This window comes from Myxocyprinus asiaticus, chromosome 23 (assembly GCF_019703515.2).
Source record: "Myxocyprinus asiaticus isolate MX2 ecotype Aquarium Trade chromosome 23, UBuf_Myxa_2, whole genome shotgun sequence".
In the NCBI taxonomy this organism is placed as follows: domain Eukaryota; kingdom Metazoa; phylum Chordata; class Actinopteri; order Cypriniformes; family Catostomidae; genus Myxocyprinus; species Myxocyprinus asiaticus.
Window position 1 is genome coordinate 24,090,413 of NC_059366.1, and position 17,410 is coordinate 24,107,822.

The window sequence follows — 17,410 nt, forward strand, 5'->3', positions numbered from 1 at the left end:
AGACTGAAGTTGGAAATGACCCATGACTTTAGGATGTGCCATCAAGCACTCCAAGCTCAGCCTCTCCAAACTATCATCTGTGACGCCACTCTTCTACACACATTTAAAAAGCATTCTCATAACTGCTCTAACCTCTGGATCAGTTTACCTTTCTAGTCATCCAACACCCCCTTAAAGAGCCCATATTATGCTCATTTACAGGTTCCTAATTATATTTTGGGGGTCTACTAGAATAGGTTTTCATGCTTTCATGTTCACACACATTATTTTTCTCATAATGTACTTTGTAGCAGCACCTATTTTTACCCTCTGTCTGAAACACTCTGTTGTAGCTCCTATCTCTTTAAATCCCCCCTTTCTGAAAAGCCCAGTCTGCTCTGATTGGTCAGCTGGCCCAGTCTGTTGTGATTGGTCAACTGCTTAGAGCGTGTGTCGGAAATGTAACGCCCCTTACCATAACCGAGTTTCAGGTCCCAAGGCTTCCTGAGCAACGCATTCCTGAGGGCGGTCATTATGCAAATGTGTTACGCAGGGACATAGCTATGCACGAAGTAATGGCTGGACTGCAAACCAGGTGTTTCAGGCAGTTCTGGAGCAGTGTTTTCTGTGGGAAAGAGTAACTCCCTTTGGCGTGGACTTTGTAACTTTGCAGACCTTTTACATACACAAACAGCTTTATTACACACTAAAGGAAAGGTCAAATCCAAAAAGCATAATAGGGCCTCTTTAATGCAGCTCCCCTATCTCCTCTAGCTCTGTTTTTGGAACTCACAATAAACCCCTCCAAACCTCCAAAAATAAGGACTCTTTGAATCTCTTTGGATTTTCACTAAATCTGAAAACATTTAAAATCTGGTATGAATTAACACCCAAACTGACTTCATTCAAAGTCAAATAATACTGCTAACAGCATCTGTCTCAGGTCATTTGATCTTAAGTGGTCACCACAGGTTGCTATTTACACCTGGCTTCAACAAGCTTCCAAAATGATCACTTGTGATCTGATTTTGTCAAGGAGAGGTTCTCTGATTTCACTTACTGTAATATGTCAGTGTGTCATTGCATGTTGATGTCGGTTTTACAGGTATAAAACACTCTGAATTATTTTGCACGTACTGTATATGTTTTTCCAAATGTATAGAATGGCTTATTGTTTACTTTTAAAGCTGCACCTAGCCGGTTAAGTTAAAACAGAAAGCATAAGTGTTTAGTCTCTAAAAATGTCTATGTGTCCCTGACCATTTCTCAATGTATTTTGCAGACACCTGTATTTATCACTTGTGATTGAATCACCCAAGATGTTAATACCAGGTGTAAATGGGGCAATAGTTTGAACTGAAAAAATGCTCAAAATCAAATAAATAAATCACTGATTTAAAATTACTTTTACTATAAAGTGCCTGCTGATTTTGTTAAATGGAACAGTAAACATAAAAAGGCAAGGATCTGCCGAAGACTCCTGTACCATCATGGTTTTTAAAGGAATGGTTCACCCAAAAATGAAAATTCTCTCATCATTTACTCACCCTTATACCATCCCAGATGTGGAAAACTTTCTTTCATATGCTGAACACAAAGATTTTTAGAAGAATATTTTAGCTCTGTAGGTCCATACAATGCAAGTGAATGGGTGCCAAAAATGTTAAGTTCCAAAATCACACATAAAGGCAACATAAAAGTATTCCAGATGACTCTGGTGGATAAATCCATATCTTCAGAAGCAATATGATAGTTGTGGGTGAGAAACAGATCAATATTCAAGTCCTGTTTTTTACTATAAATTCTCCTCCTTGCTCAGTCAATCTTCAATTTACTTTCACTTTCTCATTCTTCTTCTTGTGTTTTTGGTGATTCGTACATATAGCCCCCAAGGCACCATACAAGCTAGAACCGCCACTGGAGTGAGTAAATCATGAGAGAATTTTCATTTTTGGGTGAACTATCCCTTGAAGACATGCATGAGATTAAAAGTAGTTAAAAAAAAAAACAAATTTAATGAGTTCAAATTAAAAATGAATTGATCTATGTAACTGGCCAAATTCATAAAATTCATGTGCAATCTATATAACCTTTTAGAAACTCTCAATAACTGTCAATAATAGTAAGTTACTTACTGCAAGTGCTTTGGACAGTCTTGTGCGGTAGTCATTTAGAACAATCGTCACAATCTCCTGGTGGGGAATATAGGCAATGCCCGCCAGCAAGTACACTTTCCTGGACCGCACTAAATCAAGGGCATCCTGAAATGGGACCTTAGCCACCGAAAAATAATAATTAGGACAAGTTTTAAGTTGTCTACACTGTATTAGTATAGGCAGGCCTATATCTGTAACCATCTACTGCTCACAGATAAAAATGTTAGAGCTTATGTCTAGTTAAAGTACCAAAAACATCACAAGGAGGTTATAAAAAAAAAGTTAATAACATATCACTCTGGTTAAGACAAATGCTTTTAACCCACATCTTTAAGATTAAAAGTGCATTATAAACTATTACTTGGCGCACTGTAAATTTAACTTTAAATCTTTCGTGATTTGAAATGAATGTCTACATTTCCATTGTATTGTATTTTTCTTTTTTGGCCTTATCGAAGATCCCAGTAAACAGCATTAAACAGTATTTCATAATTGTTTATCATTATTATAAATATTAAAATATGTCTACACCAACTTACTTTGTAGAAATCATATTCTTCCACTGTGATTCCACTCAAACCATAACTTGAGTTGATGAGCTTGTCTCGGAGGTTTTTCTTTTCCTCTACACTTACCTGTGAATTGGAAAGAAAAGAACATTTGCAGGGGAAACATTTGGAGAAAACAAAACAATTGTCACCAAAATCTGCAGACAGATGTGCTTCAAAGAAAAACAGCCAATTCTATGAATAACCACATAAAAAGATTAAGACAAAATATATAATGTAGTATTTGAGTCACGGATACAAAAATAATAAGCGTGAATCAAAATAAGCGTGAATCAAAAAATAATAAGTGCAAAAATAAGAAAAAAGTGTAGGTCAAAATATTTAGTGCAGATCAAAAAAAATAACAAGCATGAACCAAAATATATAAAGTTTTAAAATATGCTGCAAAAAAAACAAAAAAAAAAAAATAAACAAAAAAACAAAACATTAAAGCAAAGTCATCAGAATTGCAAACAAAAGGTTTCCTTGGTTATATTACTGTTTTTTTGTGCCCTGACAATTTTCCTCATATTTTCATTTTTTTCTACACTTACGCTGTATTTTTCTTTGCTTTTGTTTCCAAGTTCTGCACTTAGTTTTCCAAAACCTCCTCTAGCCAATCACTCCAATGCGACTCCGACGGCTACTGCTCAATCGCACGATGGTAGATGACGATGGATAAACGTCAGTTGGCAAATCCTGGACAATCACAGGTAATTGAACACAACTAAATTATTTGCGGTTGATAGATACGCTGCTTGTGTCTGTTTTGAGTATTTTCTGCCAGCTCTAGGAAACAATGTGTTATCCGAGTAGGACATTATCATAGTCCGTTAACACATGTATCGAGTCACATTAATTTAGTTAACAGAGTCTTAAGTTTAGGCAATATTTAAGACTTCCTTGTTTGTAGGTTATTGGCTGCATCTAAAAAAAAAAACAAGGCTGGGTTGGTGTGGATGTTTGATGCATGTTTTTACTAGCAGTACCAATGTAGTCACGAGTTCAGAACCCAACTTGATCCACTTTTCCATGCTGCTGAATGTGCCGTTTTATACTGATCCTTCGTTGGCATCGTTGGCATGGCTACATGTAGTTTCTTTTTCCACGATACTGCAGCAAAATCAGAAACAAGTGACCAAGCCTCCCCACGTCAATAAATAATTCAATAAAGTTGGCTTGATGTTGGACATTCTTTATTCACAAATAGTCGCAAATTTAGGGACCGTCTCTAAAGATACAGCAACACTGAAGCTTACTTATCCAAAACATTTCCATAACAGAGTATACAACTTTATTAACAATTGAAGCAAATGACTTACAAGCATACAACCAACTCCAAAGTGTGCATGTAGGTGTCAGCAATTATGCAAACCTTTTAGATTTTTGATATAATTTATAAAAAAAAGTCCAATTATATGTAAGCATTTCTATATTCATCAGTATTGTAATAGGCCTTGGTGTTATAATTATTATCTTATGTCAGGAAATACTTGTATGTTGCTTTGCAGGCTCTTTGTGCCTCACCCAAACAAGAGTAGCCTATTAAATTTACACAAAGATACATCAACTTTATATACTGTAAACACATCTCAAATATTTGGACAACACATTGTTTCCTAGAGCTGGCAGAAAATACTCAAAACAGACACAAGCTGCGTTCTATCAACCACAAATAATATAGTTATATTCAATTACCTGTGATTGTCCAGGATTTGCCAACTAACGGTTATCCATCTTTATCTACCATCGTGCGATTGAGCAGTAGCCGTCGGAGTCGCATTGGAGTGATGGCACATACCCTCTTCGAATGACTGGCTAGAGGAGGAGCTGTCGATTAAGAACTAGTGCACCAATGGGTGCGCAAAACGCTTATTATTTTGATTCACGCTTATTATTTTTGGATCCGTGACCACAATACTTTTGACGGGATTTTGATCCCATACTTAAAGATATTAGGATTTATATGCTGCAGGTAGGAGTGCAAGAAAAAAAAAACAGGCGCTCCAGCACAGTTCTAAAAATATTAGAATTGTTCAAAGAGTGAAACTGAACAAGAGGAGCAGTGTTTTGAGTGGGCAACAACTGCCCCCTACAGGACTGTAAAAGAAAAAACACAATTTTAACACAGACTGGGCCCTGTACATTTCTTAAGTGCCAGATTCATGCTGGAGGAAATAATCAAATAGGAAATAAAGAGTGAAATCAAAGCTTTAGTACTGAACATTACCGGTTTAATTTTTAAAGACAGCGAACTAAAGACAGAAAGATTTGACAGAAGCAGGATGGAGAACACTTTTTTTTTTTTATTTGTAATGCCAAAGTGGCAATTGAAACAATCCTATAAACAGAAATTAGACACTCATTGCAAGGGTTTTGAATTTGACTAGGACAGAAGATAATACCTGCAGATAAAAAATATATATACACTGTATGTATATACAGTTGAAGTCAGAAGTTTACATACACCTTAGCCAAATACATTTAAACTCAGTTTTTCACAATTCCTGACATTTAATCATAGGATCGTAATTCCCTGTCTTAGGTCAGTTAGGATCACTAATTTATTTTAAGAATGTGAAATGTTAGAATAATAGTAGAGAGAATGATTTATTTTAGCTTTTATTTCTTTCATCACATTCCCAGTGAGTCAGAAGTTTACATACATGTTGTTAGTATTTGGTAGCATTGCCTTTAAATTGTTTAACTTGGGTCAAATGTTTTGAGTAGCCTTCCACAAGCTTCACACAATAAGTTGCTGGAATTTTGGCCCATTCCTCCAGACAGAACTTGTGTAACTGAGTCAGGTTTGTAGGCCTCCTTGCTCACACACGCTTTTTCAGTTCTGCCCACAAATTTTCTATCAGATTGAGGTCAGGGCTTTGTGATGGCCACTCCAATACCTTGACTTTGTTGTCCTTAAGCCATTTTGCCTTGGAGTTTTGCCAATGACTTTGGAGGTCATTGTCCATTTGGAAGACCCATTTGTGACTGAGCTTTAACTTCCTGGCTGAAGTCTTGAGATGCTGCTTCAATATATCCACATAATTTTCCTTCCTCATGATGCCATCTATTTTGTGAAGTGCACCAGTCCCTCCTGCAGCAAAGCACCCCCACAACATGATGCTGCCACCCCCATGCTTCAAGGTTGGGATGGTGTTCTTCGGCTTGCGAGCCTCACACTTTTCCCTCCAAACATAACAATGGTCATTATAGCCAAACATTTCAAACCAGAGGATCTTTGTCTGGCTATTTTATGGCGGTTTTGGAGCAGTGGCTTCTTCCTTGCTGAGCAGCCTTTCAGGTTATGTCGATGTAGGACTCGTTTTACTGTGGATATAGATACTTGTCTACCTGTTTCCTCCGGCATCTTCACAAGGTCCTTTGCTGTTGTTCTGGGATTGATTTACACTTTTCGCACCAAACTACGTTCACCTCTAGGAGACAGAATGCGTCTCCTTCCTGAGCGGTATGATGGTTGCGTGGTCCCATGGTGTTTATACTTGCATACTATTGATTGTACAGATGAACGTGGTACCTTCAGGCATTTGGAAATTGCTCCCAAGGATGAACCAGACTTGTTGAGGTCCACAGGTATTTTCCTGAGATTTTGGCTGATTTCTTTTTATTTTCCCATGATGTAAGACAATTAAACTTAAACGTAAAGAGGCACTGAGTTTGAAGGTAGGCCTTAAAATACATCCACAGGTACACCTCCAATTCAGTACACCTCCTATCAGAAGCTAATTGTCTAAATGCTTGCCATTATTTTCTGGAATTCTCCAAGTTGTTTAAAGGCACAGTTAACTTAGTGTATGTAAACTTCTGACTATATTACAATTCCAGTGGGTCAAATAAAAGTGAAACAATCTGTCTGTAAAAAATAGTTGGCAAATGTACTTGTGTCATGCACAAAGTAGATGTCCGAAATGACTTGCCAAAACTATATTTTGCTAATATGAAATCTGTGGAGTGGTTAAAAAATGAGTTCTAATGACTTCAACCTAAGTGTATGTAAACTTCTGATTTCAACTGTATATAACAGAATCTGTAAAAATAGACAATTCTGACAATGGCAGAAAAAAAGCTTTGATATACTTTTACTGAAGTAATACATAATGTGAGTAATGTCAATTATTTTAGCTTTCTAGTTTTGTCATCTAAAATAATTAAATGTATTCTGGTAACAAAGGCAAGGAAATTAAGTGGGTTTCAACAGTGAAATTAATAAAAAAAAAAAAATGACCTTACCATCTCATACTTCAAATTATTTTTATGCAAAAAGTCAGTCTTGTGCTTTGAAGAAAGGCAGCCAAACCGGTAACGGAAAAGATCCATTTCCTGTTGGATAAACCATCGCCTGAGGTCCTCTCTAAAAGGAAATAAAATGTGTGTGGTTTGATTACACTTCACAACCTAACTTATACCTGATCAGCACAACAAATACAGAGAAACAATTTTGTCATAACTGACTGCCAGGGTACTGGGTATTAAAAATGGGCCTATGAATTAACTTAAATCTGAATTAAGAGCAAACCCCTCCAAGTGTTAACTCTTCCACCTCGAAGCCTATATGTTGCATAAACATATACCACAAAATAGACTCATTTCCGAATAATTAAAGTTACAGAAGTGGTATAGATTCATTGCTAAGTAAATCTTCACAATTTCAGCAGATAACAGTCATTCATGTTAATCTCACTGGTTTAATTAGACTGTAGGAGTATACACCAAATTGCACATAATACTTACGTCTGGCAGTATGCCAAGCGTAGAATAAAATGGGAGATATGATCTTTCCTTCGTTTCTCATATTCAGATGGCCCTCCTTGAACCCTGCGGTCATCCTAGGTTATAAGGAGAGATTGTTGATGATATCAAACACATATGAAGTACACTCATACATATTAAACTAACAAAAGTGTCCAAAGAGTTCATGAAAACTCTCTGATAATCCATCTGAGGCCATTCACACTTTCCTCAGTTTTTCTTCAGTTTTTTCAACCCTGTGATGATATCCATCACTGACCATCTAAGTTTAAAAGTGTAATTGAAGAGTATGTACTCACCAATTCCGTTCTGAGTGGGAAGTTCAGTCTGGAAAATTCAGCATTCAATTTCCTGGTGTATTGCTCGGAATTTTTCACATAGCTCACTCCAAGGTTTTCCACAGCCTTGAGCACTGGGGAAAGCACACAACTATATGTTATAAATAGATAATAAATCAACAGACACAAGCTCTTGATTTCTCTAAGTAGCACATGTTCAGCGTTCAACATCGCTGTTGGTCCTGGAACAACATTCTTATAAACCAATTAGATTTTAGGGTTAGGTTTAGGGTTAATGTTAGAGCAAGGCACAGCGGCTATAATTTCCCTTTGATTTTAGGGGTAGATTACAATAAGGACTATGTTTCTTTAACAGGAATGTTATTCTTGGGTAACAAAAGACGTTGATCCAGGAACACGTGTTACTTGGTTGGTAAGACATCACAGTGACACTCTTACAATACACTTGACCCATGCACATTTCTTACATTTCAACCTTTCCACTGCAAAGGTTTCAAACTCAATGAGCGAGATGTTCTCCAGGGGAGGCTGTCCATAGAACTGAGGACAGTGATCGTAGAGATCATTCTGTGAGCTTCCAATCAGCTTCTTTCTTCTGCCTGAAAACTGCATTGTGATTCTAGACAAAAAACAGAGTTTGAACAGATAGTTTACTAAAACCTCTGAAATATGTGTGAACTTGTTAAATATTCTTCTTGATCTGATCTTTCTCGATGCTTTCTGTCACGGGTCAACGTCCTACTAAGAGTGTGTCTTTAACGCTAAGTACTTGCTGGCTAAACAATATCAGACGACTTTATGAAAATTAAACATCTATGTCATGTAAATCATAACGAAACATAAAAACTCACATCTCAAAACACTTGCTGTATGTCTCTTCCCGAGGAGCCTGAATCCCGCCAAGTGGCTGACGTTCTAAACAAAGCGCGGGTATATGACGTCACTCATAAAATGCACCAATAATGTTCTGCAACGGGCTGTTCCTGGCGTGTGACTTGCCAGAGAACTTCTACACCGATTTTACAACCTTCGCGTTTTTACGATAGGAAAGAGCGTAACGATTAACTAGCGTGTTACGACAGTAAGTCACCGTTTGCGGATACCATACAAATTAATGGGGAGAGCCGTAAACTGACACCAACCTGTCGTAAAATTGTCCGTGACTTTTTTTCTTTAAACTGCATAACATCAAGAGAAAATTCCACACAATCAACATTGCATAACTTCCATCTCAGGTACAAGGGTTCAGTTATTCAAATATTTGCATTATTTTGTCTTCAGTGTTTTCACTCGCATCAGCGTGTTTTCTTAATAGCGGGTAATGTAATGTTAAAGTACTACATATTTTAAAGACATGTGGCTCAATTGCCGATTCTTCCCAGAGTCGAGATGACTTTTTATTTGACAGTGCCTCCCTCGCTCGAGTGTGTAGATGACATGAAGCTATGATCCTATGTTAGTTATGTTAATAAAATTTACTTGTTAATTAATTATATTAACATGTTGCTATGACAGTCAACAACTGCACAATTTGAGCCAGAAATTTATTTGTACTCCAACTAACACTTAAATGGTTGTTGTTTTCCATTTGGATCCTTGTTTTGGTAGTTTTTACATTGCTTCTTGAGATCAGAAAGAGAAAACAAGCAATCAGAATAATCACTGACCGCTCAGGAAAACTGTGGATAAAACAGCAATTTAATCTTTGTACATATAGTTAATTACAAAATGATTGTTTAGTGTAAAACATGTTGAAGACTAGTATACAGGAGGTGAACTCATTAAGTGATGAGCTGTTTCCTCACAAAAGCAGTTTATTCAGCATACTGAAGCATCTACTCCATAGACATCCATTTAAAAAAACACGTCTCTTGTTTCTTCGCCAGTGTACCAGCCAATGTATGTCTTTGGGAGCGCCGCGTTATGCATTGATTTGCTAACCTTGTAGGCTCCTCTAGATAGAAGAGCTCTGGCCTAGCGTGCCAAACGTCGTCAACTTCTCAAAAGTAATTCATGTCAAATGCCCATTTACTACAATATAAAAAAGGCCACTTGAATCTGTATTCTATATGACTTGGTTATGGATTATGAGAGCAAAGTCTTGTACTGAAAAAAATAGTCCTTCAACACAAGAATACACAAGATTGTTCATTCTGCATCAAAATCTAATTTTAAGGGAGAAAACAATGTAGAGATTTGTGTACTTCCTTATCCGTTTCCAACACACACACACACACAGACACAGCACTCTCTAAACATGTGACTAAGCCAGACCAGCTGACTGTATCAATCTCTGTTATGCTTTATTTCAGCAGATTTGTATTGAGGGAACTGATGTGCTCTTAAACTCACCTCTCAAGCGCAACCCCTGCTTGAGAGCATTAGTTGATCTTTAAGCAGTTTTACACCTTTAGATCTGTACCAGAATTTTACATATTTGCTCTGACATGTTTTATATTATTGAAGATTCAGATGGTGTATTGTGTCACATGCTGATTGTTTATAATTGCTCAAATATTTTCATTCTATCATGCAAAAGGATCAGTATATGTTTATAAGTGACACTTTAACCCTCTGATGCATTAATTATTAAATTACTAACAAACTTTTTTTTTACTTCTAAACCACAATACAATCATATTTTTCTAATATAAATGATATATTTTGAGAGAGTTACACATTTTTCCATTGAAATAGAAGATAAGGGTCAATATTATTATTTGGTGAGATACATGTGGATCATCACTTTTGTAATCCATTTTGAATTTATGTTGTCAGAATTAAAAAGAAACACATATATAAATATGACTGTTATATAGAATTATGGGTAAGTGGCTAATCACTCAGATGGATGTATACATCACACCTTGAATGGTTAAAATGACTTTTAAATATCTGTCCACTAGTGGACATCATGGATCAGAGGGTTAAAATAACTTCTACTTCTTGCAAGTTGCTTGATAGCATGCAGAAACCCAACATTCAGGGGTGTTTCAGCTTACACTGCCCTCCATTGGCCATCCATCAGTAGTATTTATTTCCTTTGCAAATAAGCTTAATACAAATATTATCAAAAGTTATCTTGATGTAGTATTGTGTTGAGGTGACTACAGATAATAATTACAGGGGAATGTTGTTGTAATGCAATTGAGAGCTTGTTTATTAAAAGCAATTAAACAATGTTGATTTACATGGATATCCACCAGCATGAGCTTTTGCTGGTCAGAATTTAAATCTGACAAATAGACACATAAGTTTAACATAAAACTGGAGCAGGGTAGGGCCTCTATATTAAATTAAACATCATGTCAAGTACACAATTGAAGATTTGATTTTCTTCACATTTATTATTCTTGGGGACAAAAATATGACCTTTTATAAGGGATGTTATGCAAAGATGGCAAGTACTTAAGTAAATTCAAACATGAATTCCACTCTCTGTGTACCTAAACCATTTGGCTATTTTAAGTTGGACACATTTTGTTAAGCAGAAAAAAAAAAGAAAAAAAAAATCTGCTTTATGTTTGTTGATAACAAATAAAGTTGTGTATTTTTCTTTTGTTTTTAATTATTGTAATTTTTTGTCTTTTTGTTTTGTTTTGTTTTCCCTGACTTAAGCAAGTCACAGTACTGTCACACAACAGAACAAAATTTTTGATTTAGACAACCGGTGAAACTGAATGTAAATATCTTCAGCTCTTTCCAATGCTATATCATGAAGATTTCTTCAGATGTCTTGTTTCTAAGGGGGTTTTCTTAGCTATGATTCATAATTTCTGCAGCCCTGTCTCTGAATAGGGACTGTGGGCTATGGACATATGGGCTGACCATGAATCATTTTGCCAGGAAAAGAGCTTTCTGTAAAGACTTCTTTTAAGAGGTGAGGGGGACACAGCCTTTGTTCGTCCTGGGAAATTATGTCAAGGGGAAGCCTAACTGCTCACCGCTACACAGACCTCACAGGAGAGGGAGTAAATCAGATTGAGGAGAATGGGAAACAACAGAGTGGGGCAGGGTAGTCTGAACAACTGTAGGGAATGATAATGAAACCATGGTAACTGGGTCAAAGGTAGTTTGATCAATCAACAAAAGTAGTCTTGACCCTGCCCATCTGGAAGCCTTTAGACTCCAAATGAACGAGCGCATGGTGGGCGATGACAAGAGCTTAAAACTCCTGACACCTCGCCTTTAAGGGGAGATGTTGCCCCAGTCTTTATTTTATTTAGCAAGAGCAAGTTATATATTTATTTTTCTTCTGTTAGTCAGAGCATGACATAATTGTGTACACTTACTGTAAATGCATAGTCTTCCATTATATGGAAATCAGATGCAATGAAAGTGAATGGTGATGAGGCTCTCAGTCCTTAACATTTTGCCTAACATCTCCTTTTGTATTCAACGAAAGAAAGAAAATCTTGAGTTTGAAACATCATGAGGGTGAGTAAAGGATGACAGAATATTTATTTTGGTGTAAACTATCCCTTTGAGTCACAATTAAAGGAATAGTTCACCCAAAAATAAACATTCTCTCACCATTTACTCACCCTTATGCCATCCCAGACTTTCTTCAGCAGAACTCAAATGAAGATTTGTAGAAGAATTTCTCAGCTGTTTTGGTCCATACAAGTGAATGGGTGCCAAAAATTCTGAAGCTCCAAAAAGTAATCATAAAAGTAATCCATATGACTCCAGTGGTTAAATCAATATCTTCAGAAGCGATATGATAGGTGAGAAACAGATCACATTCACATTCTTCTTCATGTGTTTTAGGTGATTCAAATTCTTCATGCATTCCGCCCCCTACTGGGCAGAGAGAAGAATTTAAGCAAAAAAAAAAAAAAAAAAGACTTAAATATTTATCTGTTTCTCACCCACACCCATCATATCACTTATGAAGATATGGATTAAAACATGACTGAAGTCGTATGGATTACTTTTATGATGTCTTTATTTGCTTTTTGTAGTGTCAGAATTTTGGCACCCATTCATTTGTATTGTATGGACCTGCAAAGCTGAAATACTCTTCTAAAAATCATAATTTGTGTTCTGTAGAAGAAAGTCATACACATCTGGGATGGCATGAGGGTGAGTAAATAATGACAGAAGTTTCACTTTTGGGTGAACTATCCCTTTAAAAATGCATAAAGTTCACTGCATTAGATAGGAAACTATCTGGTTCCAAGGTCATTTTAGCAGATGTGTGAAGTTAGTTTATCTCAACATCCTTTGTATGTTTAAATTTTCCAATATGTTGTATATCTGTTTCTGCTGTAATGCTTCAATATCTCCCTGGGTATGAATAAAGCAGCATCGTATCATATCATAAAAATGGACTTGCGCAATCTTTTTTTATTTTTATAAATGTCACCTGGTTTAATGTTATATTATCTAATATAATGACATTTATACAATTTTACGTGTGGCTTTAGTGTCCAAACCCTTGAGGGTCCACTGCTTGTAATAAACTACAACCAGTCATTAAACTTTCTTTGTATATTTGGGAAATAGTCTTAAAACTCTATTTAAACAGTCTAAAATAATAGAAAAATACTCTATGTTGTTGACCAACATTTTAAATAATTTGAACCGTTCATCCAGCTCTCCCTACTTTTGGATAAGCAGAAGTCATATGTAGTATCAAGTATGGTATTACATACCAATAATTTGATTGTCATTGCCAAATTCGTATTGCTCCTGTTAAAGATGTTAGACAAATTTTCTCTTATTTATGTGGAAAGAACAGCTCTCCATTGCAAAAAGTTGGATTGTATGTTTAAAAAGGTTGCAAAAAGTGGAATTTGTCTTGCATTACGTGACACTTTGCAAGAGATCAGACATGTGAATGCCCTTTTAACAGTAAAAGTGAAGTGAGAATTTGAAGGACAAAGGCTGAGGAACAAAACAAAAGGTCATTGTCTGACCTGAGTGGCACAAGCAAGTAGATACATTTCAAAGCACACATGAAAGAGGAAATGTGGTCACAGCATTGTCCAAGCTTCATGCAGGTCACAACTGATCTTTCCTTTGTGTCACAGCTTGTTAATTTTTACAGTGTATGTATTTCCCCGTCCTGTTCAAAGCTGCAGTGTGAGCTGGTGAGACAGCAGAAGTGTTCTATCTGTGTATTTCAAAGAACAAATGTGCCTCAAACATAATATAAAACCACTCTTTTTGTTTTAAGAAAATGTATACATTCTGTAGTTACTGATTGTGTGCGTTATTCCTGCAAAATGACTTCAGTGTGATGTCCACAAAAAGAAAACAGAAAATAATAATAATAATAATAATTTCTTCAGAGTTTATTATGGGTCTTTTTTTATGGGTGTAGGTCTTCATTGTTCATACATGTTTTAGATTCATATCTTTGCTCATGATCTATTACCTAGTATTGCATATCGATTAAAATATATATTAATTTATTCTTCATTTTTCTTATGTATTTAGACATCACAGTACAATAATGCAATAATATTAAAACATTTACAGCACAGAAGCAAGGCTGCCCCTTATTGACACAAAATGGAAAATTCTGTGACGTGTAAACGCATATGCCCACGGTGAAAGCAAATGCCCATGTGGTAAAAAAGAGGAAATGAGTAAGGTTTAAAGGTCTGAGGGATGAACCACCCAATGCCTTTCATCTGCAAACATGTCTGGCCTAAGTGGACCTCTCGTGCTTGTTTGTTGGATCACCATTCTCTGTTGGGTAGATTGTAAGTTCTATAGTTTTTCTCTTGTATTAAATATTGTGACATGTTATTATTACATACTGTGCTGCAAAAAGGTAAATGTTTTGAAAAAAAAAAAATATTTAACTTCAAATTGATTAAAAAAGGTTATTAATATTAATTTTAAGCATAAGAAAAATATCCATTTGTGTAAAGTAAACCATCTGAAAGTATAATTTGCAGCTGCAGCAACATAATGAACCATCTAAGTGCACAATAGTTCATGCAAAGTTTTATTTGTACTGTCTTTAAGGTAGCCCCTCTCAGCAGGACGATATGGCACCTCTTAAAGTTGAATTCCATTCTTTGGACTTCAGAAATATCTTACACTGGAAACACCCACATATGTCTGCCAATGGCCTGAAATATTTTGTTCAGTATAAAGTGTAAGCTTGAACAATTCAGAGTTCTTGTAAATGTTATAAAAATGTTTAATACTGATCCCCAGTCTAAATTAAGATAACCAAGAATTTAATAATATGGTAATATCGCTATATATCTGCACAACGCAAATTAAAAATTCAATGGCACGTTGAACTTTCATGTTAGAAGTAACCCTCACATTATGGCACCTATGAAATTGTGCAGAAATGTTCAAGTTGGTGGCTTCTCTTGATTGCAGATATGGGGACAAAGAGTGGACTAATTGTGAACACTGTCAAGGCACCAGAATGCTCCAGTGTGACCTGAGTGAGGTGACATCAGATCCCAGAGAATGGTATTATGCCAAGGTCCGTTCCCTCTCCCCTAAAGGCCCCTCATCATGGGTCATCAGCTCCAGATTTCACCCTCAGTGGGATAGTGAGTTCAATTCTAATATTACTTCAGAAACTTTTAAATCAAAAATTCAGAAAAGCATACACTGAAAATGATCATCCATACACATATGTTCCTATGTGTTATGGTTGATTTTGCTACAGAGGTGCTAGTCTGAGAAGAGGAAAGATTTCACAATGGACTTTGTGATAGCCATAACAGAGAGCACATTGCATTATACTGTAGATTTCTGTAAAAACTTGGAGCTTTAAAACTTTCTTTAAATCACAGCCAGCTTCAGCCCACCCCGGATAAGGCCGAGAGTGACAGGACAAGGCATTTCGGTTCAGATCAGATCTCCAAGAGCTCCACTGCGAGGACAGAAGGGCAATAGGATACGAGTGACACAACTGCAGAAACTGATATTCAGGATATACCTAATGCACAACGATGTAGAAGAGGTAAGAAAGCCCTATCTGCCAAAATCCAATGTGATTAGACCATACTCCATATATTTATTATGGTATTTAATAGGTATTAATTATTATTACATACAATATTTTTTTCTTTTCTTTTAACTGACAACATTTTGAAATGATTTGAAATATTTAAACCTAGCTCATTCTAATGCTCAGATACAATAGACTTTCTCTAAATACACCCTGGAGTCACCGATACCATTTCCCCAAACAGGAAGTCCTCGAAACAGACAGTTGCTCAAAGGAGCTTGTGATCCAGGGGCTGCGTCCCAAAACCACCTACTGCCTCCATGCTGTGTCCGTGATTCCTCTCACAGGCCGCAAGAGCTTACGGAGTTCCAGCACCTGTATCAGCACTCACTGAGGGCAAGGGAGTCTCCCACAGGTAAGCCTTACGTAACACTTGAAGTTGTTTCTTTAGTATGGGGAACACCCGAGATCCCGTCTTTGTGCTTTCTCCATGATGGTTGGCAGAGAAAATGAGCATTGACACGCTAGTTGTCATCTGAGACAGAGATTGCACCCTTGAGACACTCTCAGATCAAGTTCCAACCACCTTAGGCTAAAATTAGAGTGATTGTGAACTTTCCTAAAAGATTCAATTCAGAGAATTTTGAGACTTCTTTTGTATTCTCCATCTCAATATACAAGATGTTTCAACTGTAGCAATTGTAACATTTCTCTGTTTCTCTTCTTTTTTTATCTGCCTGCAGGCTGAAGCTTTTTCTGGACATTCCTTAGACACATATTACACACTTACGTGCACACACACATATACACACACTACATAGTTAAATATCTGCAAATTCCCACAAATGTCATGTTTACTACAAGATCGAGTCTTGGCCTTAGTGTACATTATTTTAGGTAAGGGATAGTTCACCCAAAAATGAAAATCATGACTTTCTTCTTGGGAAAAGATGCTAGACAAACTAAACATTTAGGAGAACTATACTTTTAAGGTTAACGCCTGTAGGAAATAAATGTATAAACAAATGCAGTGATGTGTTTTAAGGCAGAAAGATGAACACTTTTTTTTAACCCAATGCTCCAACATACCAAATTTTCAACAAATGAAGAGAGATCCAGCACATGACAAGTGGAAGAAATCATGAAAGAAAATTGTGAGAAGACCAAAATGTAAATGTTGTATAAAGGATTTATTGGTCACTTGTGTACAGTAAAATAGTAGAATTTGATATAAATGAGATGCTTGTGGGCTCAGCCCTTTTTTCTTTGAGCCCTCCTGGAGCAAATGACCAGTTTGGTGAAGCATCACCAGTCTATCTCTGAATAGAACAGCTTTAAACATTAAATTGGTCACATGGGTAAGCCATTGGATAAAAACAAATCTATTTGCAGTGCACATGTACCATGTAACAATTTTTCTAAACCACTTTGCACTCCAAACGGAAACCACGTACCCCAAGAAAGTATGGGCAACTTCAACTTTGGTGAAAACACAACTCTTCTTTTGCTTAATTCCAACTCCACTGAAGACTGTTTTGTCTTTCACATTTTTGTGTCCTTCACAGCCCAAATGAAACAACTATTAAGGTTTGATATATGTAATTCTCCTATTTCAGGAGAAATGATTGTGCTTAAATAATACCAGATGAATCCCTCAAAAGCAGGCATCATATTATGTTACTTCATTTTAAAAGTAATGATCATTGCAAGACATAAAAAAGAGGC

The 17,410-nt window shown here is 36.3% G+C and overlaps 2 protein-coding genes across 2 annotated transcripts in view; one reads left to right on the forward strand and one right to left on the reverse strand.

Moving 5' to 3' along the window:
* Nucleotides 1–8,766, reverse strand: part of LOC127414131 (DNA primase large subunit-like) — an 83,378-nt gene extending 74,612 nt beyond the window's left edge. The window contains exons 1-7 of the mRNA XM_051651914.1: nt 8,604–8,766; nt 8,220–8,371; nt 7,753–7,865; nt 7,436–7,530; nt 6,930–7,055; nt 2,675–2,765; nt 2,115–2,252 (exon numbers count right to left, since the gene is read on the reverse strand). Coding sequence (XP_051507874.1) covers nt 2,115–2,252; nt 2,675–2,765; nt 6,930–7,055; nt 7,436–7,530; nt 7,753–7,865; nt 8,220–8,364 — 708 coding nt within the window. The 5' untranslated portion in view covers nt 8,365–8,371; nt 8,604–8,766. The remainder of the gene's footprint in view (nt 1–2,114; nt 2,253–2,674; nt 2,766–6,929; nt 7,056–7,435; nt 7,531–7,752; nt 7,866–8,219; nt 8,372–8,603) is intronic.
* Nucleotides 8,767–14,399: 5,633 nt separating this feature from the next.
* On the forward strand, nt 14,400–17,345 carry LOC127414140 (interleukin-22 receptor subunit alpha-2-like). Its single transcript, XM_051651924.1, has 6 exons — nt 14,400–14,465; nt 14,734–14,866; nt 15,103–15,281; nt 15,528–15,697; nt 15,930–16,100; nt 16,429–17,345. Exons 1-5 carry the CDS (start codon nt 14,402–14,404, stop codon nt 16,077–16,079), a joined length of 696 nt encoding a protein of 231 aa, XP_051507884.1. The 5' UTR covers nt 14,400–14,401; the 3' UTR covers nt 16,080–16,100; nt 16,429–17,345.
* Nucleotides 17,346–17,410: the final 65 nt, after the last annotated feature.